General features: G+C 40.7%; 1 protein-coding gene across 5 annotated transcripts in view; it reads left to right on the forward strand.

Moving 5' to 3' along the window:
* Positions 1-26,170, forward strand: part of LOC307035141 (dedicator of cytokinesis protein 3-like) — a 48,049-nt gene that overhangs the window by 15,941 nt on the left and 5,938 nt on the right. For 4 of the 5 annotated variants that reach the window (XM_079674177.1, XM_079674175.1, XM_079674176.1 and 1 more), the window contains exons 7-45: positions 196-280; positions 1,734-1,775; positions 2,694-2,848; positions 3,006-3,087; positions 3,174-3,234; positions 3,321-3,468; positions 4,551-4,639; positions 7,337-7,462; positions 9,869-9,993; positions 10,125-10,287; positions 10,435-10,541; positions 12,291-12,462; positions 12,544-12,641; positions 13,003-13,086; positions 13,186-13,286; positions 13,382-13,463; positions 13,784-13,954; positions 14,899-15,091; positions 15,194-15,321; positions 15,525-15,671; positions 15,786-15,884; positions 15,970-16,064; positions 16,256-16,331; positions 16,445-16,545; positions 16,765-16,823; positions 16,930-17,078; positions 17,206-17,291; positions 17,404-17,430; positions 17,542-17,637; positions 17,733-17,793; positions 17,887-17,980; positions 18,824-18,972; positions 20,494-20,580; positions 20,822-20,926; positions 21,835-21,976; positions 22,404-22,570; positions 24,518-24,604; positions 24,768-24,947; positions 25,041-25,124. In XM_079674177.1, coding sequence (XP_079530303.1) covers positions 196-280; positions 1,734-1,775; positions 2,694-2,848; positions 3,006-3,087; positions 3,174-3,234; positions 3,321-3,468; positions 4,551-4,639; positions 7,337-7,462; positions 9,869-9,993; positions 10,125-10,287; positions 10,435-10,541; positions 12,291-12,462; positions 12,544-12,641; positions 13,003-13,086; positions 13,186-13,286; positions 13,382-13,463; positions 13,784-13,954; positions 14,899-15,091; positions 15,194-15,321; positions 15,525-15,671; positions 15,786-15,884; positions 15,970-16,064; positions 16,256-16,331; positions 16,445-16,545; positions 16,765-16,823; positions 16,930-17,078; positions 17,206-17,291; positions 17,404-17,430; positions 17,542-17,637; positions 17,733-17,793; positions 17,887-17,980; positions 18,824-18,972; positions 20,494-20,580; positions 20,822-20,926; positions 21,835-21,976; positions 22,404-22,570; positions 24,518-24,604; positions 24,768-24,947; positions 25,041-25,124 — 4,303 coding nt within the window. The remainder of the gene's footprint in view (positions 1-195; positions 281-1,733; positions 1,776-2,693; positions 2,849-3,005; positions 3,088-3,173; positions 3,235-3,320; positions 3,469-4,550; positions 4,640-7,336; positions 7,463-9,868; positions 9,994-10,124; positions 10,288-10,434; positions 10,542-12,290; positions 12,463-12,543; positions 12,642-13,002; positions 13,087-13,185; positions 13,287-13,381; positions 13,464-13,783; positions 13,955-14,898; positions 15,092-15,193; positions 15,322-15,524; positions 15,672-15,785; positions 15,885-15,969; positions 16,065-16,255; positions 16,332-16,444; positions 16,546-16,764; positions 16,824-16,929; positions 17,079-17,205; positions 17,292-17,403; positions 17,431-17,541; positions 17,638-17,732; positions 17,794-17,886; positions 17,981-18,823; positions 18,973-20,493; positions 20,581-20,821; positions 20,927-21,834; positions 21,977-22,403; positions 22,571-24,517; positions 24,605-24,767; positions 24,948-25,040; positions 25,125-26,170) is intronic. The other variant, XM_079674174.1, reaches the window with a different exon arrangement.

Genomic DNA, 26,170 nt, shown 5'->3' on the forward strand with positions numbered 1-26,170 from the left:
ATTAAGATTTGATTAGGCTAGATTAAGTGACACCTTTTGACTATTCATATTATCTTTAAAAGCTGAAGTGAAAAAACCTCCAGGAGTGTATTTGAAGAGCTTAACATCTAATATATTTTAACTTGAAGTTGTAATATGAGACTGTTTTGATTCTGCCTGCATTTTGTCATACACCTCTTATCCCTCTTTCTCCAGGCACCTCGGCTTAGACCTTGTTCCAAGAAAAGAGTTTGAAATGGTGGATCAGGATCAGATCAGCATATCAGAGCTACACAAACTGGTATGTACAGTAGGGTGGGAATATTTTTCAGCCAGTGCATGCTGTACAATTTCACCACATTAATTATTGAAAATAATAAATTAAAAAAGTAAACGTGCACTCTATGAAGGATATAAGAGAAATGAAAAGCAATTTTGCAGCATTCATAACCTACTTAAAATTCTGTAAAACTGTATTGTAATGTCTCAAATGATGCCTACTATGAGATTTTTTGGTGGCTTTTTTTCCTGCTGATGAGGTTTTACATACAAGAATGTGTGGTTGGATGTGTATGGATGTGTGAATGTACCGATTATCAAATCATCCATAAGAAGGTGACTCACGAGAGGGAGTGCGATTCAGCTGCCTCATGTGACCTGTTCTTTAAGCTTATCTTACCGCCATATTGAGTGTGTCCCTTTTCTTGCATGCACGTGACTCTCACATGCGGGATTGCCAGCTAGCAATGCAGACATAATGCAAAGAGACAGTCCTAGGTGAGGCTCCGGGAAAATAAATACAAATGAATCTTTTAGCCTTTATTTTAAAAATAAGATACATATTTTACTCTTGCTTTAATCCGCCAACTAGACTTGAGACACATTTCCGTGAATAAATTATGCCTGAAATGTATTTTGTCTTCACTGACCTGGGACTTTTAAACGTATACACTCACACACACACACTCACACACGCACGCACGCACGCACGCACGCACGCACGCACGCACGCACGCACGCACGCACGCACGCACGCACACACACACACACACACACACACACACACACACACACACACACACACACACACAGAGAGAGAGAGAGGAGACCAACTGAAGCAGGTACTATTTTAGAAATATACGATTACATCACCGATGTTATGAAACCTAATGTAATACTGCTGGAGACTGCTGTCCAGGAGGGAGATCCTTTCTGGTCACAAGTGGAAGCTCCATATGCTGATCAAAACTCTCTCCAAATGCCCCGCAGCCTCACATTATCCCATTGCCATGTTTCTCAGCTCTGCGCGCAGATTGTTTGTGCACTAAATGCTTTGTCCAGTAACAAAAGCTCTCTCTCTCTTGCCAAAAAGCATCCTGACTCTGTCGATGAAAGTGAGCTTGTTTTTGGCAGGGCGCACGGCCTTGGCACTTCTTCAGGTAGGGGAGTAGAGGAGTTCTTTCAGGCTGCTGAGCAAAGAGGTGTGTGTGGGCGATACTGGCTTTGTCCTCTCCTCTCCCACACGCTCATGTTTTGCCTCATGTGGGCTTCTTTTAGCGCTGCAGGAGCAGTAGTATAGCCCCTCGGCTACGTACGTAGGTGCAAATTGTCAAATATGAAGCATCGACAGAGGCAACCCACAGGTAGTGTGTGTCTGAAGCTGCTTAAGGTAAATAAGTGCAATGCTGTGTGGAATGAGTAAAGAATGGACCGACTGATCTAACATCTTTCCTTTGAACTTTGCTCTTTTTCAGCATATATCCAGCAGACACTGTGGTCAGCAAAGCACAACCCAGGTATAGTCCTTTCAAAGATGTGTGTTTTCAAAATCATCAGAACCCTTCATGATGTGTCAGTCCCTTCATCTCTTAATATTTACTTCTGTCTGTACACTCTGTACCAGGTCAGTGTTCAAAAGCCGGGGCACTCTGGCTCTCTCACATTAAGACCTGTGGCTCTAGCAATGTCTTTCTTTGCATTGAGGATAAGAAGCTTGCAGGGACAAAAGCCCTTGATATATAAATTACAAGGTTTCATTGCCATGCTGCACAAGAACCTCACACTTATGCTGCCAGAGTGTGAGAGTTGATTCCCACTGGGATCACATATGCTACATAACAAGATGTATGAACAAATGGTGCTTTAAGGCACTTATGTTTGTCCAGTACATTTCATTTGTGGAAACCAAGGACTTGTTGCATATGGACTCCATACATTTAAGGAATGTAGCATTTCTAAAATGCAATTTCTCTCTAAGCTTTTTGTATGTAGTCCCCCGTGAACCCCATAAAGACTAAAATTAAGCTCATGTTTACTAAGCAAAGGCCTTAAAAGCAGAATTGTCTGTTTATTAAATATGAAGCTACCATATGATATGCATAATTCACAATAGTTGTCATACATCCTATAAATAGAGAAGTTTACATCACAGTAAGGCAACCCCCTGCAGCCCCGCACAACAAAAAACAGACCCACCACAGCTGCAGTTTCCATCATTCATTCATCATTTCTTGTAACTAAAGTCTACTGGAAATAGCATGTACATGTGACAGGATGAAGTACACTGTAGGGCATATATTCATGAATTATTCACCTCTTACAGTACCCCCATTGATCTGCTAAATAGGCATATCCATTAACTGAGTGGCAGGTACTCAGCCTCAATCACAGTGAGGAGCAGCCTTTTTAGCTGTCACTTTTTTCTTTGTTCCCAGGGTGACAGCACGAGACAACGCCATGGTGACGGTTGCCGTGTCCCTGTGTCACACCACCTCTTCATCAACCTGAAGAGCTTTACCTACAACAGCATCAGCGAGGATGCAGACGTCTTCTTCTCTCTGTATGATACTCGGGAGGCCAAACAGATCAGGTATGGGGGGGGGGGGGGAATGTCAGTGCACTCATAACCAAATGATCCCCCGATGCAAACTGCACTCACATATGTCCACACACTATGTCTGACCAGCAGATTGACTGAGGCCTTCTGTGGTTGACACTCTGAACCTGTGAACTGGCTTTTTTTGCAGCGAGAAGTTCATGGTGAAACTGAACAAAAATGGAGGACCAAAGAATCCAGAGAAGGTTGACCGTCTGTGTGCTCTCTTCACGGTAACATATGTTCCCTTCAAGTCTTCAATATAAATATTGTATACTTCAAATACTTAAGGGAAATTTTTCATCCCATTTCTCGTTAGGACCTAAGCAGTAAAGACTTGAAGAGAGATCTGTACATTGTTGCACATGTCATAAGAACTGGTAAATATGGCACAGTGTTTAATAATAAAACAAATTGGTTTATCAATGCTTATGTTTTAGCGCATCCCTCTCCTTTCTGTTTCCAGGTCGAATGCTGCTGAACGACTCAAAGAAAGGCCCCCCGCATGTGCAGTACAGACGACCTTATGGCTGCGCAGTTCTTGCCATGAGTGACGTTTTCCACACGATCACAGACCTCAAAGAGGAGAAGGACTTTGTGCTCAAAGTTTACACGTGAGTTAAACCTGAGCTCTTCTTCATTATAAATACCGTCGCCCTAAAAACTAATTTCTCTGGCATTTAAAGCGTGAAACTGAATATTATTTGTATACAGATGTCAGTTTAACTGCTTAGTAGAAGTTGCGTGGCTTCTGTTCTTTTGGAAATAGAGTTAAAGAGTCTACGCAGTGAGGCGTGAAATGTGACTGTTCTGCAAATGTCGTGCATGACAACCTAGTGCTCCAGTGTTGATGCCTGGTGTGTTTTGACCAGAATGATAATGAAGTGTCCTCTGGAAAATCAATAGCTGCTCACCCTGGGCCCGAGATAGGGCACTTGGCGTGTTGTGAATCTGGCTGCTTCTGTTAGGCTTCGCCACAGAGAGCCTCTCCTGTACGCCGGCCAACCCAGAGAAGGAGGGAGACACAGAGAAGGAGAGGGGAAGAGATCGGGGGAGATGACACTTAGATAATTGAGCAAAGTTAGAGGACAAAGAAAAAAAACAACACCAAGCTCAGCACTTTCTCTTGTCAGTCAACAGCTAGGATTGCTCCTTGTGTCTGCAGTGTCCTCCCTAGCGTCCGCTCGGGGTCAGAGGTCATTCATGCGCTCTGCCATCCTGTTGTGTGCGACATTTTTCTCATGTTGTATTTTCCAGGATAACTTTACAGCTCAGTTTGAAATAAAGATTTTTTAGAATAGAAAGCTGTCGTTTATATTGGATTCCTCTGCCTAGGCGAAGAGCTCTTCCCTTTAAAAAGAAAGCAGTGATTCAGTGCTGAGCTGTCTCCAAACTGTCGGCTCCTATAATGCTCCAGTCTGTGCATTTCCCCATGCCATCCCAGGGGCCTACAGGCCCACAGTAATGAAAAAGGCTGGTAGAGAGCTGGCTGTCAGGTTTGCTTAGTGAGCTGTGCATTTGGGCTAATGTGCTGCTTGATAGCACCTCCCCCTGCTGCTACCTTTTCTCCAGGAGGAAATCGGCTCAGGGACACATGCTGTTCATGTAGTCCCCATGCACACAGTCCCAATCCCTCCATCTGGACCCACTAATGGGTGCGTTGTTAACAGCCCCACCCAACTGTCTCTCTCTACAGATGTAACAATGAGAACGAGTGGCACCAGATACAGGAGAACATCATCCGCAAGTCCAACACCAAGTACTCCGCTCCCAGCACCAACTATGGTAAATATGACGTCTATACTGATCTGGGGCCTCATGTATAACGCCGTGCGTATCATTGACGTGGGAAGGTTGCTTACGTAATAGAAATCCGAAAAATAGGTCCATACATTTTCCGCCACTTTCCGATTCACCAAACATTGCCTACCGGCGAGGAAAGTGCGTATGGCACTTCCTACGCCTGTTTCCCTCTATAAATCACAACCGACTCAAAATGCGGTGCAGCTTTTGCGGGCTTCACGTAACGCCATGTTTGCCTATAAGTAGTCAAAGAAACGCCCTTTCATTCATTTTGACTGACTTTATGGAGAAGATCGCAGGAAATGACGACAGAACAGCTAAAAAAAAACATCTCACATCGTGTCAGATTTTGGTTATTTTGGGGAGGTCGAGATAAATCATATTGTTTGGTGGATGCAGTTTGAACCAGAGTAGCAGCATGGAGGTCGGATCGTCACCAAAATAAATAAGTGGTCCGAAAAAGGTTAATGACAAAAATAATTCACCTAGACTTCCTCAGGCAGTGTGTTTGTACCGGGGACAGGAGACCCCCCCCTTGATGAGTAACTCTAAGAAATGATTGGGGGATCCCTCCGGAGTGGAGTCATGATGACTGGATCTGAATTATGTTTTTGTATTTGGCGGTTTGTGTCCCAGCTGTCGATCAGCTGTGCGCAGCGTCTCCACTGCAGCCTGTCCATCTCAACCCCCCCCCCCCCACAGCAACTCTATATCCACCAGTTAAAGGAAATACAACTAATGTGTTGTGTTATATTAGCTGTACAATTTACCACATATGGTGCTCTTAGTTTCCATACCTCCTGTGTTTTACGAGCAACTTATCAAGTCTTGGCAAACGGCATAAAACATGATTAAACATGATGGTATATAAAACCATGCTCGTATCTACAACCTATAGAAATGCAAAACGGCGTCAGTTTAGACGTAATTCTATCTTCCTGCTTACCGCATCATTTATGAGAAAACATTTCATAACATTAACACAACATATTCGAGGTGGTTTTAAATAACATATCCGTATTTATTTATTTCACCCAGTTATGTTTTTGTGTGCACTGAGGAGTCTCAAACAGGCGTTTGTTCAATCATTTTAAGATTGGCTTTAATCAATGTTTGAAAATGAATTCTTCACATATGATAAATGAGAGGTAACATTTTATTGATGGTATTATTTCCACATATTTCTCTCCATTGTTCCTTCTGCCAACGGTGTCGCAGTTTCTCGTCTCTCCCGTTTTTGTGCTTAGTGCGTACGCATGGGTTAGAGTTTGCGTGGAGGACCGCACGTCAAGTTAGTATTTTATAAATCGCAAACATTGCGTAGAAACTGCCGTACGCCATTTTTTGAGCGTATATCCCTTTATAAATGAGGCCCCAGATCCCTGTTTGTTCTCCCATTGATTAAATTCACACCTTTTTTTCTTTCGGTTAGAATTTATAGAGAAGAAAATTCAACGTTTGCTGCTATTGTTTTTATTCAAAGCAGTTCACAGCGAGTAAGCAAGTTAGGGGAGGTCTTGGGTCAAGGGCAGGTGATGTGACTGTGATTGTGCTATGGTATCTAGACATACAGACAATTATGGTTGTGTTTTGTCAAGATTTGAGAGCTCATTTCATTTGCTTATAGTCTTTTCTTTACCTTTAACTCTCTAAAGAACGTGCTGCCATCAGTGCTAGAGGCACTATTTCCTTCTTGGAAGCAATGTATGTGGATTATTCTGAGAAAACAGGACATTTCTGTATCTTTGCCATAAACAGTGACTTCTGCTCCTGGCCAAGAAATAGACTTAAATTGTCCTTAGTTAAGCCTATCAACTTCCAGCTGTAGCTTTATATTTAAAAGATAACTAAGGCAGTGGCTTCAATATTCTAAGCTAACACTTGGCAAGAAAACAAATATGGCTGTGAAGTATACGTTCTCATTGTGTTATTTCGCAGAGGACTATAAGAACAAGCCAAATATTTATATTTCCAAGAATTAGGAAGTGTTCCTTTTAGGATTTGGACAAAAATAGACATTACCCCAATATGAATGTATCTAGCAATGTTTGACAATGATGGATTGTATAGAAACTATACCCTCATATCCATTAATTTCAATAAAGACTTCACTGTATGTCACCCTCCCCTAACTGTCACTGTGATAACATTCACCTAAAGAAGAAAACACTTCAGCTCAGCCATTGAATTTGATCCTTTGAAAGATAATGCCAATCATCTTCTTGGTTCTGATTAAAAAATCTATCTTGCTTTGTGAAATGTTCAACATGTAGGCGTGATCTCTCCACTTCACTATTACTCTTTTTTTTTATGTGCATCTCACAGTTTGATATATGACTCATGCCTTACAAAAATCTGTCACTAGATTTCTGTGGTAGCCATATTTTTTCTTGCTTCTTTGCGGATTTTCACGACACGGTTTCTCCTGCCTCCCTCTGTTGTCCCTGGCTTCGATCACGTCTCTCCATCCACTCTCGTGTCTCTCTTTTCCTCCCCCACATTCTGACTAATGTCCTTTAAATACCCCTCTGTCCCTCCTTTTCCCGCCTGCCTTCTTCTTTGCCCCTACGCTTATACTTTCCCTTTAATTTCACATTCCTCCCACAACCCCACACCTCTTCATTTGCCTTTTTCGCCCCATTTTAACACACACACACATGTGCTTACTCTTGCCCCCAGGCCTCATCATTTCCCTGCAGCTGCTGCGAGGTGAGCTGGAGCAAATCCGACGGGAGAACCAGGCCGTGTTCAACAGGGCCCTGGCACTCACACGCAAACTGGGTTTCCCAGATGTCATCCTGCCAGGTGAGGAGGCAGAGAGCAGCGGGCGGTAATGGGGACGGAGAGTTCAAGGAGGAGGTGGAAACCAGAGGCCAGATGGCTTGGAGGAATGAAAAGAGGGGACGCTCACAGGTCAGGGTACAGAAGATGAAGATGAAGGAGGACAGGGATAGGGCAAGGAGGATGGGGGTGAAAGATTAAATAGAAGAAAACCGCAGGAAACAGGAAGATGTAGGAGAGAGCAGAGTGTTGTGCCAAGGAAATGTTCATTTATTTATCTGCTGTACTTCACTTTTTCATTTTGATGCTACTTTATACTGGTGCTACATTTTTCTACAGTTACAGTAAACATTGAGTAAAATAACAAAATACAATATTTGTACAACATTTTTTCAATAGTAGTGGCCTTTTGTTACATTTCAGGGATGTCATGAGTTGTTAAAGAGACATTCCCTGTCTGAACTTTCAGAAAGTTTAATTTAAATAACAATGTCAGTCCCGAAGAGGTAAACATATTAAACATTTGATAAAAACAGCATAAACTAGAAGTGCCTTCAGAGAGAGCAGACCTCCGCCAAGACTGAATCCATAAGTGAAAAGTAATGTGTGTATTCACCTCATGATTCAGATCTGCTGCAATGGTTATTGGTTCCTTTTTGGCCGATGTATCACCCTTGAACCAAGTTTCCTGAAAATCGGGTCAGTCATTTTTCCGTGATCCTACTGACCGACAAACCGAACAGATACTGAACCAAAAATATGACTTCCTTTACTGAGGTAATTAAAGAAACATTCTCAGAAAATGAACTCAAATTAGTAAGGAAGAAGAATGTAGGTTCATTGCATTTCTCATTTCATCCTTCAACCTTCAGAGTTATCTTCGACCCTTTCCAGAGGACCCAGGATTGGGAACATCAAAATACACAGCTGTGTATAAAGTATTTAAATGCATCAGTATTACCGAGTAAGATTATGAGTGCAGGATTTTTACTTGTAATGCAATATTCTTGAATGTTTTTATTGTTACTGGTACTTCTTCCACCACTGGTGTTTAGGAGGCTCTCGGATGTGTCACTCCCTACAGTATTTTTGTGAGATCTGCATTTAGGTCAGGTGCTGAGCAACTTATGAAAAGCAGAGGTCTTCAAAGATATCTCAAAGAGAGAGAGAGAGAGAGAAAATCTGAGGTGTGTGTTTATTTCGGTATATTTCATCAGATATCATGGCTCTGCTTTGTGTCTACTGAGAATGTATGATCTTCTCCTCTCCTCTCCCATCCTCTCCTCTCCCATCCTCTCCTCACCAGTTAGCCTGAAATACCTCCCAATATCACCTCTTGTGACTCATGCGTCCCCAAGGAAATGACTTGGATATAAATAACTATAATCTGATTTTATAAATAACTGCAATATCTTCCTCCGCTGTTGCCACTGATATTTATTGCATTAAACACTGACCTCACAAAAGGTGCTGAGGCAGCCATGAGCTACAGTGTATTAAAGCTCAGCTGGGTCATTTCTCATTAACTGGAACAATGACGTGTGGTGCACATCTTAGTCTTAATTTATGCTGACCACTCGCAGTTCATCTGTGGGGCAGAGGCTGACATGTACATTATAAAGTATTAACATCGCCAGAACAGGACACATGTTGGTTCTAATAGTCTACTGAGATGTCTATGTCGTGTTATGACTCTAAACCTCAAGATTCTGCGCATGACTTCCTAGTTAGTGTGTCAAGCTTAAAGGAATGCTCCGCAGATTTAGCCTTTAGCATTGCACTCACAAAAGGCCTAAGATGCATGTAGCAGAGCCACAGATATAGTCTCTTTTTTGTTCTATTCATTGTTCTTACTTGTTTAAACCTGACGCCCGTCGTTACCCATAATGCAATTTAATGTGGCAGTTGGGAGCAGAGATCAAGGTGTTATGCTAGCAGCTATTAATGTAGCATGGAGTGGAGATGAGGAGCGAGCGACAGATGTTTAGTAAACTTCACATATTCCTTCACCGTGGATGTGAGGAGAGCTGTGGCCCCTTGAGACGTTGCGTCTAAAAAATTACGGAACTATTTTCCCCATAGACCACCATTAAATAAGATGTGTGTGTTAAGCTATTGACAAAAGACGATTATTGTTATTTTAACAATATAAGTTTTATAATTTTTAACTTTTCCTTAATTATAGAAAATCAATTTCCATTTGTGGGATGGATCATCCTTATGCAGGCGTTAGGCTGCAACATGAAAGCAAGCGCTTCTGGCTTCTGTGAGCAATTTTAATACAAGTGACTATGTGCCATCAACCTCTAGCTATTATAACTTTATAAAAAGCTTTTTTCCCAACCGACAGGGCAGTACTAGTGCTCACCAGTCTTTGAAGTGTTGGTGGAATTTTCTTTTACTAACATTTCCCCTTCGTATTTGTCTTAGGTGACACACGCAACGACCTGTATCTGACCCTGGAGAGGGGAGAGTTTGAGAGGGGCGGCAAAAGCGTCCAGAAGAACATCGAAGTCACACTCTACGTACTTTACGCCGACGGGGACACACTCAAAGTATGACACATATGTGCATGAGTTAATGAGTGTAACCTAACCATACTTCCTCATGTGTCATTAACACTAATTTGATACGTCATTAACAACATGTCACTAAAAACAATCTACTGTGCTGCCTTTCTTCTCAGGACTGCATCAGTTTGGGCAGCGGCGAGCCCAGCTCCAGCGAATATCGCTCTTTCGTCCTTTACCACAACAACAGCCCTCGCTGGAGTGAGATGGTCAAGCTGCCCATTCCCATAGATCGTTTCAGAGGATCCCACCTACGCTTCGAGTTCAGACACTGCTCCAGTGAGTCACTAATGCAGCCCGGTGGCAGTCATCCCTCAGCGTATGAGTTTATTCCGACAGATTGGATCACGCTCTGAGTTATACAAGTAGTTGGGCTGTGCTGATACAGTGTCATGGTACATGATACTATGATGTGCTTCTTTTCAGCTAAAGACAAAGGAGAGAAAAAACTGTTTGGTTTTGCGTTCACTCCTCTGATGAGAGAGGACGGGACCACACTGTCAGATGAAAGCCATGAGCTATATGTGTACAAGGTATGTGCAGATTCATTATATATTATATCTTAGTTTTATTCCACTCATGGAACTAAACATCTACACTTCTATCAGTTGTTTTGTAGGCCATGATGGAAAGGAGCAGGGAGGTCTTATTTTAGCTGCTCCTTACACACAAATAGATGGTCTGTTAATCACCGCTGCTTACAACCAATACTTTCAGTAACATAAAACCATAAACACAACAGACTACCATCAACGAAACAGGTTACTGGACTTCTTATTACTGTTTAATTATTATTTCGTTATACATTTGGTTAAACTTAAAGATGTCCATACAGCCCTTTAAATCATTTGGTAAAGAATTCCACAGTTTAACGCCAACTACAGAGGTACACGTTTGCTTTAAAGAAGTCCGTGCAAACTAATGCTTAAAGTTACATTTCCTCATCTACCATCATCTATTATGTTTTTCACTAACTAGGGAAGTCTGTAATTCAGTAAAATCTTTAAGTTTTAACACACATATTAGATAAACAGTGTTCTGTATCAACTATAAATAATGTCATAATGATTGTTGTTATATAACAATATTAACAAGACACACTTTGCTGTCTCTTTAACTATGACCTTTGTGTCTTGAACTTTTAAATCAAAAGTCTCCCAGCTGTGGCGGGTGTCAGCTGCTGCCGGCTCTCTGTTTGTCTTCATTGTGTTTCCTCAGCAGTGGACCCTCGGTCACTCTGTGCTCTGCCAACATGTAATTAAATGCACCATCCATTTTCTCTGCTCTATTTCACTCGAAACATGTACAGTATATACCATGTGATAGCTGAGCAACCCTGAGAGACTGATCAAACAGTGTACATTCAAAGTGTTGTTCAGGACTGTTAACCCTGTGCAGGAAGGACCAACAATAATAATACAAGCATGACATAATCAACTAAGAGGATTTAAAGAATATGTCTGAAGATTTTCATGCACATTTAGAAGGTGTACAAAAAAATCCAGTTGCCTTTTACTGGAAAAGATAATGTGCCGTATTTATCTATCATCAATTGAACAGCCTTAGAAGCCTTTTGTGTGGGCGCACTTGTTGCTTTCTGGGTAGAGTGCATACCATTAGGGTCCTTATAGCACTGGTCTGGCATTTTACCCACTCTCTTCCCACTGTCTGTCTGTCTCACAGTCAAATAAATACAAAATGCCCAACAATGATTCAAGAAATATTCCTGCTGTGCCACAATTTGTTACATAGATAGATGGATAGATAGATAGATAGATGGATAGATAGATGGATAGATGGATAGATAGATAGATAGATAGATAGATGGATAGATAGATAGATACTTTATTGATCCCAGTTTGGGAAATTATTTTGTCACAGAAGCAGAAGTGTGTTCAGACTAATATAATACAATACTTATAAAGTGGAAAAGAGAATTAACAATTACAAATAAAATGAAAAATATATCAAATATAAGCAAAATAATATACAATATTCTGGATGATTAAAATAAAAAGTCAAAAATACAACAGGATCCAAAATACTACAGGTTAGATATGATTATCTGCATCCAGTTAGTTTCCAATATATGTATGATCAGTGTAACTTTGTTAGCATCCTAAAGTATCCCCCTCAGAATAAAGAAAGTATGACAACCCCAACTTTCCGTCCATAATGAAGATGATGATGGTTCAGTGCCATTGTTCGTTAACTTCTTTGACCTCCAAGTTGCCTTTAAACCATAATAAACCCTCTCGTTCCCTCTGGTATCCGTCCTCCAGTGTGATGAAAACGCCACCTTCAGTAACCAGGGTCTGTACCTGAGTCTGCCGTGCTGCAAAGAAGACTTCAACAGCTGCCCCAACCTGCCAGCCAACCTGCCCTTCCAGAGGAGCCCCAAAGAAACCTTCTCGGTCTCCACAATACTCTGCTCCACCAAACTCACACAAAATGGTAATTCACCATCTCACACGCTCTTATTTATATTTCCCCTTGGATTGAATTGAACTCAATTTGAGTTTACTCTGTTTCCAGTGGACCTGCTGGCTCTTCTCAACTGGAAGGCACATCCAGACAGGGTGTTGGACATCCTCGGTCGATTACGTCAGATTAATGGAGAGGAGATTGTCAAGGTCACTGTCGTCATATTATTCATATTTCATGAAGAGAATTATTAATGTTTACCTTCTGTGCGGCAGGGGAGGTTATTGGGTGTACTTGACTATACGCTAAAAAAAATATGTAATCTAATAACAGAAAAGACACTAGTATAGTTTTCTAAGGTGCATTTTAAGTGTGACTTACTGATTATGTGTTTATAATATTATTATTTAACATATTTTATACTGTTTTTCATTTGTAAACCTCATTTCAGAACTAAAAAAAGTTTTTATTTCTGTGTTTCTGGATGAATGGGCTACCCTTTGTTTCTATTTTAGTTTCCAACGAGGCCTTTAATGTGAAGCCTGTGTGTTCCTTTGTTTCCCCTCACAGTTCCTGCGAGATGTCCTGGATACGCTCTTCTGTCTTTTAGATGACAACACTGATAAATACGGACCGCTGGTTTTCCAGTCACTGGTAGGACAATTAAAGGAGCATAAGTATACTCTACTACATGATTTGTTTTGCCTGTAGCCAGAGAAAGTAAGCTTAACATCTATATGAATATGTTTTTAGGTTTTCATCATCAACCTGCTCAGGGACAGCCGTTTCTACCACTTCAGACCTGTCATGGACGCCTACATCCAAAACCACTTTGCTGGAGCTTTGGCATACAAGTAAAACATTAAAACACAGACGAAAATCTCAATTAAATAACCTACAAAGTCACACTTGATATTGAGCCTCATAATATTAAACTGTGTCCCTGCAGAGAGCTGATTCGATGTCTGAAGTGGTACATGGACCGCTCGGCTGAGGTCGTCAGGCAGGACCACATCCAGGAAGCCATGAGGGTAAAGTATCAATTCCCTTCCTTTGTGTCTTTCCTGGCTCCTTCTACTGGGATTAATTAGAAGGAAATGGTAACAGAGGAACTGATAAGGAGTAATGTGAAGCCATGTGAGGCCTCAGTGAGGGACTTCAGAGTGAAACATTTCCGCATGGTCTTTGAATTTCCTTTTCAGAAAAAACACATAGAGAAGTATTCTCTTACAAAATCTGAATAGTGGAATCGTATCTTTCGTTTATTGAAATTCATTGTGTGAAATTACATTTACATTCACTGACTGCAGTTCCCCCTCTGCTTCCTGCCCCCCCCCCCTGCCCCCCTCAGGCTCTAGAGTACCTGTTCAAGTTTATCGTCCAGTCTCGCATCCTGTACTCCAGAGCCACCTGTGGGATGGAGGAGGAGCAGTTCAGAGCGAGCATCCAGGAGCTTTTCCAGTCCATCCGCTTCGTCCTGAGTCTGGACAGCCGCAGCTCGGAGAACTTGGTGTTCACGCAGGTCAGAAAGTTCACACTAAACTCTACTGCTCTAAAGACGTACAGTGCGTCAACTTTTATCTTTATCATATATGTTTTTATTTATCCATCATCTTACGTTTCATTCATGATTTATTGTTGACTTTTTATTTGTTAACTTGTTTCTATTTTCATTCTTTTGACTTATTTCACCTCTCATCCGTGCATGTTGTGACTCATGCTTTAACCCCTCGCCCCGTCCTTGTCTTGCTCTGGGACAGTTTAGAGGTGTGAGCAGCTGCATGCTTTTCTGTGGTATCATGCTCCGGGGGTCTCGTCCATCTCAGTAAGTCACAAGCTCCCCCTTGTGTTGGTTCCACAATGCAGTCGATGTAAAGGAAGATGTATTCCTAAATCAGTGCTAAATTGAGATTATGGCTGCGGAAAGCCATGTATTGTGTTTTAAAATGTTGGTGCTTCTTCTAAAGCAGGGGTGTCAAACTCAATTTCATTGTGGGCCACATTAGCATTATGGTTGCACTCAAAGGACCGGTTATATCTTTAAGACTATATAAATATGCATATATAAATATATAATATATATTAAATAATGTTTCATATTACATTATTGGCTCTGCATTGGATTATTATCAGTTCTGGTAATAACTTCATAAGCAACTACGTCTGAAAGCAGAAGTCTAGGGCAAATAATTGAAGGCAAATATTCAACAATTACACCAATTGTATTGTATATAATATTCTTTGCAAGCTCTTAAGGGCCACATAAAATGATGTCTTGAGTTGGACACCCCTGTTCTAAAGGATGAATTGCAGGTTTGCTTAGTTTTGTGTGACTCAGAGAATATTTGTTATTACTGGTATGTTTTGTGGTGCTTTTATTCATGTTAGCGCAGTTTTTTGTGACAATATTATTCCGTATGCACCCTTCAAACTCCTTTATCTGTGTCCTTTGTTTCCCCCCGTCAGGCAGCACTGTTGAACAGTTTCCCGGATATCTTTGATGAGCTGCTGCAGATGTTCACCGTTCAGGAGGTGGCCGAATATGTCAGAGGCACCCTAGGGAGCATGCCCAGCACAGTGGACATCGGCCAGTCCATGGATGTAGTCAAACTGCAGTCCATCGCTCGTACAGTGGAGAGCCGCCTCTTCTTCTTCCCTGGTAGGACACTTGTTAATGATTATGCAAAGGGTTTTTCTGAAGATACCAAAATGCATTTTATCTTCAATCTGCCTCCTTTCTGTTATTCCTCTCGTGCCACAGAGTCTCGTAGTATTCTGCTGCCGGTGGTTCTGCATCACATCCACCTGCATCTGCGCCAGCAGAGGGAGCTGCTCATCTGTTCTGGGATCCTTGCTAGCATCTTTGCCATCATTAAGACTAGCTCAATGGTACTGAACAATATACCATGCATATTCAGCAGATAGGACTTAACATTGAATGTGATTCCAAAAAAGGTTTCATTTGATTAGAAAATGCAATATAAAATGTACTTAAAAAAAATAGATTAGATTATTGAAATGCACCTACAGCATGATAGCACACATACTAAAGCATTCCCATAAGGAACGTGTTGCATGTCTTTGTGTCTCAGGAGTCTTCTGTTCAGGAGGAAGTGGAGATGATGGTGGAGAGCCTTCTGGATGTGCTGCTGCAGACCCTGCTGTCCATCATGAGCAAGTCTCACTCTGTGGAGACGTCCAGAGGCCAGCGCTGCCCCCAGTGCACGGCGGAGATAACGGTGAGCTTCCACTCAAAGTGTCTCTTTGACGTGCAATTAAAACAGGTTGAATTTGAGTTAATATTTTTGAGTGGATTAACCTTCAATGCCCATTTCTGTCACTTTCTTTGGCAGGGGGAGTATGTTTCCTGTCTTCTCTCTCTGCTGCAGACGATGTCAGAGCTCCACTTTCACCATCTACTCAACAACTTCCATAGCAAAGAGGAGTTAAAGGTAGGATATCTCCCGCTGCAAATGATCAAATCATTTTTGCTTCAGCCTGTTTATTGCCACACTTAACTAATACAATCCTTTTTAGGAGTTCCTGTTGAAGATCTTCTGCGTGTTCCGCAATCTGATGAAACTGAATATCTTTCCCCGAGACTGGAGCGTCATGAGGCTTCTGACTAGTCAGTGAGTCTGCTTTTCCATTTCTGTCATGCAGTCATTGTCCCAGAGACGGTAAGGGAATACAGCCAACCATTAGATCAGAGTCTCTTAGGAGAATCCTGAACTGAAGGTGACGCTTGTGATGCAATTTATTCATCTATTTTTGGCAGCTAGCTCGTTCTGTTAGCTGACAGTGTGTTGTTTGCTTTCTGCAGCATCATCGTAGTGACAACACAGTTCCTGTCTCCCGCTCTCCACAAGAACTTCTCTGAGGCTGACTTTGATTTCAAGGTGTGTCCGAGTAGCGGGGGGCAAGCATTTAGGAAACCCAGCACATAGACTGTGTGATGTATTGAATAACATTTTCAACATAGCATTTATTTACTTGTGTTTTTGTTTGTTAGGTGTGGAACTCGTTTTTCAGCCTCACTGTGCTGTACATCAACCAGCCCAGTCTGCAGCTGGAGGCGCTCGGCCCGGCAAAGAGAAAGAAAATCCTGGACAAGTAAGTGTCGTGTTCAATTTCACTTGGATATTGACTTTCTTTATTACTTACTTAAATATAACAAAAGACAAACTTTGTCCATGAATCATTTATCAGTTTCTCTTAAGAATTTCCTCAACAGTAAGAAACTTAAGGATATTAATTGTGTGGATTCTATCAAACACAGGTTTATCATGTATCTAACTGTTCATTCTTCATGCACTACTCTTTTCTTTATAGGCATGGAGATATGAGAGTCATGATGGCTTATGAGCTCTTCAGCATGTGGCAGAAATTAGGTACGTCAGACAACCTGACTCTAAACACAAATACACAAAATACAGAAAGGTTTTAGGAAATGACCAACACACATGACTTCAATCTATAATCATCTTTGTAATCCAGGTGACAACAAGCCCCACTTCATCCCAGGAATGATGGGTCCCTTCCTCGGCGTCACCTTGGTGCCTCAGACCGAAGTACGAAATATTATGATCCCAATTTTCCACGACATGATGGATTGGGAGCAGAGGAAAAACGGCAACTTCAAACAGGTCATTATGATAGTGTTATGTAAAGATGGCAGATTGTGTGACGCAGCAGCTGTGATAAAGATATGGACATCTTTTTGACGTATAATATATACCAACATCTTTTTACTGAATGTATGTATGTCTGTAGGTGGAGGCAGAGTTGATGGATAAGCTGGACAGCATGGTGTCGGATGGGAAAGGCGATGATAACCACCGAGAGCTCTTCAGCCTTTTGTAAGCATCAAACCTGTGTTTAGTGAGCCTGTGGAGTGATACTCAGAGTGATGCTGCTCTCATGGTATTTCCTCTAACATACTCTCTGTGTTGTCTGCCTGTCACACTGCAGGACCATGCTCTTTGGGCCTTATCCAAGGTGAGCTGTAGTCCTCTCACAGCTAAGACGGAGAGACGTTGTCATTCATATCTATTTACTCCCTGTGCTTGTCACCTTTAGTAAGAACATCTCACTGTGTTTTATGTGCAGCCTGCTGGAGAAGATAGAGCAGGAGACCTGGAGAGAGACGGGGATCTCATTTGTCACATCAGTCACAAGACTTGTGGAGCGATTACTGGATTACAGGTATGCAGAGATTAGAGATTACGTTAAACATAATCAAATTGATGGTTTTTGTCATGGAATTACAGAGCAGTAAGATTTTTGAAATATATTTGTAGGGACTGCATGAAAGGAGATGAGATGGAGAACAAGAAAATTGGCGGTTCCGTCAACCTCATGGTGAGTCATTCCCGGCAGAGTTTGAAGAACGCGTTTATGAATATATTCACACATGGAATTAGATTGTAACCATCATGTTTAATTCATCCCCAGAATTTTTACAAATCAGAGGTCAACAAGGAGGACATGTACATCCGTTACATCCACAAGCTGTGTGACCTGCATCTCCAAGCAGAGGACTTCACAGGTAAAGGAGAGGGTTTTACTTCTTGTGCTGTTTCCCCTCTCCCATTGATTTCAGAGGCAGTAGGAGAGAAACATGAACAAACATAATCATTGAGATCACAATCATGACAGAATTAGGTCTGGTACTGCCACTCACGATGTCAAAGAAATCAGGGGAAGTTGTGACTCCAGGTAATCTTGTAAATGTCTTAAGTGCTCTTGCTTGACTCACGTTATTAGCAGTGGTGGCTGTACGTATTGTGTGCGTGTTAAAGTAGCCAAATATGACTAATCAAGTACAACCTTATTCATCACTTAAGTAGAAAAAACAACCGGCAGTTGGCAAGATGACTGAAACACATTTCATGTTCTGCAGAGTTGGCTGTGTTTGCACGTGTTTATTTTGTAAATCCCCTAAAAAAATGTTCTTCAAAAATGTGAATTCACACATACAAAATACAAAAAAATTAAATGTCTCAAAACTGAAATTCGACTAAGAAACTAGTTTGAAATGAAACATAAACTGTATTTGCTGTCAACTTTTGTTTTTGAGCATTTTTCCAAATTGTAATAATAAGATGTACGAAAGATGTAGAAAATTGTAAAAGTACTGAGAGCAGCTGATACGATTTCTGTTCAGGTGCAACATTTTGCACTTCCTCCTTTTGCAAACAAAGCAACACACCCTATGCTCTGGGCATTTTGTGTTTTTGGACATTTTGCCACATGTTCACGAGAACTGGAAAAAGATATTAGTGTATCACTGCATCTCGAGTCTAAACTATTCAACATGGTTAGTTTTACTAGACGGCCGTTATTACATTTTTCTTCTGATGACCTCTGACCTGTGCCCCCTCAACAACAGAGGCAGCGTTCACCCTGCTGCTGTACTGGGAGCTGCTGCAGTGGGAGGACCGCCCCCTGAGGGACTTCCTTCACTACCCCTGTCAGAGCGAGTGGCAACGCAAGGAGAACCTGAGTCGTAAAATCCTCCACTACTTCAACAAGGGCAAGGCAAGTGAATGTTTATAGGGTTATCTCTCACTGCTGCCTCTATGTACTGCAACTGACGCTCAGAGGAAACTTTTTAAATGGAGGCGAGGCAAAGTTAGCTTTATATTGATGGAGCGGTGTTGTTAGGATTGTGCTGGACAAGTCCCAAAAAAGAGACAAGATAATTGATGGTCATTTATCTACACATTGCTGCACAGTACACAAACAAATACAGTTGTCTCTGGTCCCAGATACAAACATGAGAAGTAACAAATGAGTATTAGGTGCAAACAACAAGATACAAAAACAGGTACAGAACAAGACATGTACAAACATGCTGTCCAATAACACTGATGTAGGGCAATAGATACAAATATAATTACAAATGATGCAAATAAAAGCAAGTTAAGAAGTACAAAAACACAAGTTAGTACAACAAAACTGCACTTAATTTCAACACTTGAGTAAATGTATTTCCAGAAAATGTTTTATATTTTAGGCAACATCCTGTCTACCGTGAAGAGACCAGAACCAAAACTGTGGATTATCGAAACAACATCATCTCATTTTCATTGCTTTGGCATATATCATAAAAGATTATTCTGTGCTTAAGCAAACAGTGAAAATGATATCATATAAATATCTATGAAGATTAGCCCACACAAGGGTCAGATGAGATTTGCTTCCTCGACTCACTCCTTCCTGGCTAGTATTCATCCACAAAATGAGATTAGTTGACTGGTGTCTGTGCTTCGGAGAGGACAATGCCCTCTGGACTGTGGGAGCAGCTGAGGAGGAAATAAAAGTGGCCTCCTTCAATAACTCTTTGTCCTATCTAGTTTTTATTGCTGCCCTCATAGAAAAAGAATAAGTCACGGTTCTGTACCTGTGGGATTCATCTGCTGATGTAACAAATGTTCAAATCTGTCCAGGACAAATAGAGAGCTTAATGTTCTGAAGAACAACTTGAAGGTTGACAATGTAGGCAAATTAAAGTTTGAGTCTGTGATTCTGGAGAAGATGTTGATATTTGAACTCAACACCAAAACAGATCCCCTCCTCCAGGCTCTCCCACTCTCCTGACTCACAAAGAGAGGCAACCCCTTCTTACAAAAGACATAGAAAGATTTATCAGGAAACCAGAGAAGAAGCCGATCAGGTCATGTACTGTAAAACATAAAAGCATACATTTCCACTTTTCCAGTAACCATCTCAACAAAACCTTTTATAATCCAGTAAAAGAATCAACATGCAAGTTGCTCCTATTTTTTTTATTATTCGTAGAGGCTGGTGCTGACTTTATGTAAAAAATAAATGAATGATGTGATGTTAACATACATACAACTTCATTTAAATAAAGAAAGACTGACTTTAGATCGGCCTCTTTTTAGTTATCAAATACATTTTGAAGCTATTTTGAATTCCAAATCCAACATTGCTTCGGTAGACTCTCACTACGTTTTTTCTCTGCTTACTTTCAAATGATAAGGCTCGCATAAAGGATTTTCTTTATATTCATCTAATTGATCTCTGACTTTGCAGTGCTGGGAATATGGGATCTCTCTCTGCCGGGAGCTGGCTTTCCAGTACGAGACTTTATATGATTATCAGAGCCTCAGCTGGATACGGGTAAGCAAAGTCTCGCATTCTTCCTGTTATTATAAAACACACATCCTTTGTGATGCTGGAGGGTGAGACTTCCAGCTCCCTTGTTCACCGTCACCCTGTTATGCAGTGTGATGTCCGTACAGCGTCAAACACAATGTCCTAATTACCTGTGCACTGTCACACTCATCAGCAAACACAGAGCCTACAGTTATTAAATCATTATTCATAATGACTCCTTTGCATGTGTATCATTCTGTGACAGAAAATGGAGGCAGCGTATTATGACAACATCATCGAGCAGCAGAGGATCGAGCCGGAGTTCTTCAGAATGGGCTTCTATGGCAGGAAGTTTCCTTTCTTCCTCAGGGTACGACTTACTAAATCTCATCTCGGCCTCTCCTGACACAGTTGTGATTCTGCTGATGCGCACGGTTACGTTTCTCCTTCATGCTTCAGCGGGAGAACAAGTCAGAAGCAATAGAGAGAAAGCTGGGATAGAGTTGAAAATAAGTGGGTTATACCTCTATCAGCCGTTCTCTGCTATTGCTGTTATTAATCTCATTAAAGTATGTTATAACTTTTTGTGTAAATATCAGGCTCTAGATAAATAATTACATTCTCGCTGGATCATCTTAAAATATAAGAAAATGGGTCCATGACATTTCTAAGTATCTATTTCATTCACTTATTTTACCATTTAGAGTTTGCTTTAAGCAAAAATAACAAGCCCAAATGTCATATATTTCATTAAAGCAGCTATGATCTATATTTGTATAATAATCTTTAAGAAGAAAATGAGAGGATGAGAACTGTTGCAGTAATGGACAAACAGACCTTTCACCCTAACCTGCAGCTCCACCTTACTTTACTGAGCTTTAAATGGAGTTTGATGACATTGTTTCGTTTCCAGCTGAACTTTGATGTTAACTCTCTCTTAAAGTGTTTTTCTCTGATGCAGGAGGCTGTTTTTAGTTTAGCAAGAAAACAGATTTGAAAGCCATCTGTACACTCGCTTCTCAGGACTTAACAGAAGCAGACACAGTTGGTGACTAGCTGAAGCACATCATTAAACATTTAGCAGCTACATTTCCCTCAGGATTTGGAAGAGGGGTTAAAAGAGAGTGCATTTTGGACTTTTACTAAAGCATCTAGTACTTCTAGCTCTTCAGCAATAAAATCAGAGCACAAGTTGACTTATTATTTGTAGTCAACTATAACCGTTGTGTACTGAAGTTATTCATTAACATGTCATTGTTGATGTTTCTCTTTGTGCAGAACAAGGAGTTTGTCTGTCGTGGTTATGACTATGAACGGCTCGAGGACTTCCAGCAAAGGATGCTGGGGGAATTCCCACAAGCCATTGCCATGCAGCATCCGAACCAACCAGACGACACCATCCTGCAGAGTGACGCTCAGTGTATCCTACACAGTTTACTGCGCTAAAGCCATCAGTTATCTGCATGGTTATCCAAACAACAACCTTTAATTAAATTATTTTAATTTCCTAATGTTATAAAAGCAAATCCTCGCTTTTCAGAAAGGTTACAACAGTGAAAAGTTAATGTTTAATCAATTAATCAATTATGAACATTGTTGGCAATTCATTTGAATTATATTTACTAATTGTTTTACCATTACAGCTTGCACTATGATTTGCTGATGCATGAATGACCTTCATGATGTCACAGAATAAATATTATCACGGCATCTTGAGATTGATTTCAGAAAGTGAAAGCAAACCCCCTTTGTCAGCGTTTCTTTTGAGTATCCCTCCTGCTCTTCCTCCTCTGTGAATATGCATGTCTGTCTTTCTTTCTGTCATTTCCTTGACACTTGACTTCTAGACTTGCAGATCTATGCAGTGACTCCAGTGTCAGACATCTCTGATGTGCCTCAGCTGGAGCGTGTGCCCGAGAGGATCAAGAGCTTCTACCGCATAAACAATGTCAGCCGCTTCCACTATGACAGGCCTTTCCACAAGGGGCCCAAGGACCGCGAGAACGAGTTCAGGGTACGGTGAACCAGCAATCCCCCGCTCAGTCCATTTCTGCCTCACTGTTCAGTGTTTCTCCAGGAAATGCTGAATTCAGATGAGATGCTGGTTAAAAACATGGAATGGGACAAAAACTCAAAGCCGTAGTTAGATTCATGCTGAGGTATTTGTGGCTGATATAGGACAAGTCAAGTCAGTTTTTTTTATATAGATCAATATGACTAATTTACCTCAAGGCGATTTAAAATACTTGTGTATCATCATATGACACCCTCCATCCTTCAGCCCCTAGATTCCTCAAAACCTCTTATTTTGGAAAAATATGGAGAAAATGATCTTCAAGAACAAATATCCACACACTAGAAAAAGCCAGGTAAAATGATGGTAAGGACAATCTGGATGACAAAAAAATTGTTATATGAGCAATATTGATTTGGGAGGACGTCAATAACTTCCAACAAACAACAGATACAACAAATAGACCCACCATGGAAACCTGGTGGAGGATAGACAAAACAAACAAACAAACAAACAAACAAACAAACAAGAGGCCAAACTCAATAACACAATTCATACAGAAAGAAGAAAAACATGCACATATAATCTGAATCAACTCTCTGAGATACAGCAATGTTGGTGAATCTCCCAAAGGACAAAAAGAGGACAAAGAGAGGACAAAGACGAGCAAATGGGGGTAAAGGGAGAGATAGTGATTCTGGGACAAGAAACGAAGAGAGTGTCAGAGAGATGCCGTGGTTTTCAGAAAGCTTGCAGTGTTTTCATCATCAGGACAAAGATATACTCCTCTTTATATTTACCTCTCCAGTTTCTCAGATTATTTCTCCGCAGGTTTATAAGTCATTAAAACACTGCAGAATGATGTAATGTGGCAAGAAGGAAATTTCCACGATTATGACGAAATAAGACAAAGACACAAAGCTGGATTAGCATACAGGAAAAGACAATCTAGTTAAATGATCACAATTATTGATGACTTACTGTATTTTCTGTTGATCAACGTATTTATTGAACATCAGCCCTTTTCGTTACGTTACTCCCTCCCCTTGTATCTAGTCCAAGTACAGCCAATAGGGCTTTAGAAACGTAACCCTTAGATGCATTGTCTTTTTGGACCCGGTGAGATGGTTTTCTTCAAGTATCTTTGTAATTAAAAAATGTTATCACTTCATATTCCAGCTATTCCTCAAAAAACATGTTTTGGATATCATGCCAATCTAATTTTAAATTGACATTTTATACATTTTAAGAAATTGTAGTTTTTGTATTACTACCCCACGCTTCCATAAGTGGGTCTTTTTTGACCCGGTGAGGTGGTTTTCTTGAAGTATCTTAATTACATTTTTTTTTATCATCTAATATTCAGGCTATTCCTCAAAAAACATGTTTTGGATATCATGCCATTCAAATTTTGTATTTACATTTTAAGAAATTGTAGTTTTTGTATTAATACCCCAAGCTTCCATAAGTGGGTCAAAAATGACCCACATGCATGTTCTATGGAATCCTATGGGAAAACGTTTTTTTTCAAAATGTAAAAAAGTGTCTAAAATTATAAATAGTGAAAAATGAAATATAAAATATTTCTAGTGTGAACCAAAATATAATAAATAAATATTATACAAGTGATTTTTCTTAACCAAAATGACAAATGGCCTAAAAACACATATTATTCTAATGTGGGTCCTTTTCGACCTACTTATGGAAGAGTGTAGGGTCCAGTCACTCGTGCATCTAAGAGTTGAACCACACATGATCTAGTACCTTAGTTTCCACTGACACAGTAACCTCATTTTGAAATCAAACCACACCAGGAGTTTTAACTTAGGATCCTCTAAAGCTTTCCCGGCTGCTAACTCATATCGTGAACTTCCATTTGAAGTGTTAAAATGGTTTCCAGATGTGGTGGATAGTAGACTGCATAACCGTTGTTCTCTGCTCTCACAGAGTCTCTGGATTGAGAGAACGACCCTGATCCTCTCCCGTCCTCTCCCCGGGATCTCCCGCTGGGCCGAGGTGGAAAGGAGAGAAGTGGTGAGCAGCTTAAACATTCACTCTCCATCACCTCATCCTGCACATGCTGAGGGATGTCACACAGTTTCTCTTAAGCTCTCTATGCTTCCCAGAGAGTATGTCAAATGAGAAGTTATATACACAACATACTTCCTCCCCTTATCTTGTGTATATTTATTTCCAGATGGAGGTGAGCCCTCTGGAGAATGCCATTTATGTGGTGGAGAATAAAACCCAGGAGCTTCGGACTCTGATAAGCCAGTACCAACACAGACAACATCATGGCAACATCAACCCGCTCAGCATGTGCCTAAATGGGGTCATAGATGCTGCTGTGAACGGAGGCATCGCCAGATATCAGGAGGTACACAAGAAGACAGAAATAATCGGGTTGACGTTTCAAATGTGTGAATTGCTTCAGCGTTGTGAGAGATCCTCATCTTCTCCTCTTCAACAGGCCTTCTTTGATAAGGATTACATCAGCAGTCACCCAGAAGATACAGAGAGGATCACTCATCTAAAGGATCTGATGCAGGAACAGGTACCAACAAATATGTTTTTATTTAGTCTTAGTTCTGTGTCAAATGCCCTTACTAGTTTTGATCAGATATACTGTATATTATATCCAAGCTAATCCTGTTTTTATGTCAAGTTTAATTTGACTAAAACTCACATTTTAGTCTTATCCTAATCAAACAAAACTGAAACTATTTCAGTCTTAGTCAATAAAAACTCCTGACATTTTAGTCTTTTTAAGTCATCAGATTATATTTATATATATTATATAACACATGGTCTATTCGGCCAAATCAAAGCCCTGTTGCTGGTTTAGTACTGATGTTGTCTACGAAACCACAGGAAACTATATTCGGGAAAAAATGTACAGTTGTTCTCCACCTTTTAGTCAACAAAAATCTTTTCTTTTTTTTAAATGTTTGTATTTTTTTTAAACTACGTTTTAGTCTTAGCATTATTGGTCTTTATTTGCATGTTGATATCATAAATATTTTATGACATCGTTGCTGTCTTGCCATCATGTTGTCAAAGTACACTGAAAGAAAATACAAATGCAACACTTGCTCCCATTTTTCATGAGATGAACTCAAAGATCTAAAACATTTTTCTATATACACAAAATAACCATTTCTCTCAAATATTGTTCACAAATCTGAAAAAATCTGTGATAGTGAGCACTTCTCCTTTGCCGAGATAATCCATCCCACCTCACAGGTGTGGCATATCAAGATGCTGATTAGACAGCATGATTATTGCACAGGCTGGCCACAATAAAAGGCCACTCTGAAACGTGCAGTTTTGCTTTATTGGGGGGGTCTGGGGGGGGGTCCGAAAACCCTAGGGTTAAACCCTAACCCTAACATGTCACCCATTGAGCATGTTTGGGATGCTCTGGATCGGCGTATACAACAGCGTGTTCCAGTTCCTGCCAATATCCAGCAACTTCGCACAGCCATTGAAGAGGAGTGGACCGACATTCCACAGGCCACAATCAACAACCTGATCAACTCTATGCGAAGGAGATGGGTGACATGTTAGGGTTAGGGTTTAACCCTAGGGTTTTCGGACCCC

This window comes from Notothenia rossii (assembly GCF_949606895.1).
Source record: "Notothenia rossii genome assembly, chromosome: 4".
NCBI classification, from domain to species: Eukaryota; Metazoa; Chordata; class Actinopteri; order Perciformes; family Nototheniidae; genus Notothenia; species Notothenia rossii.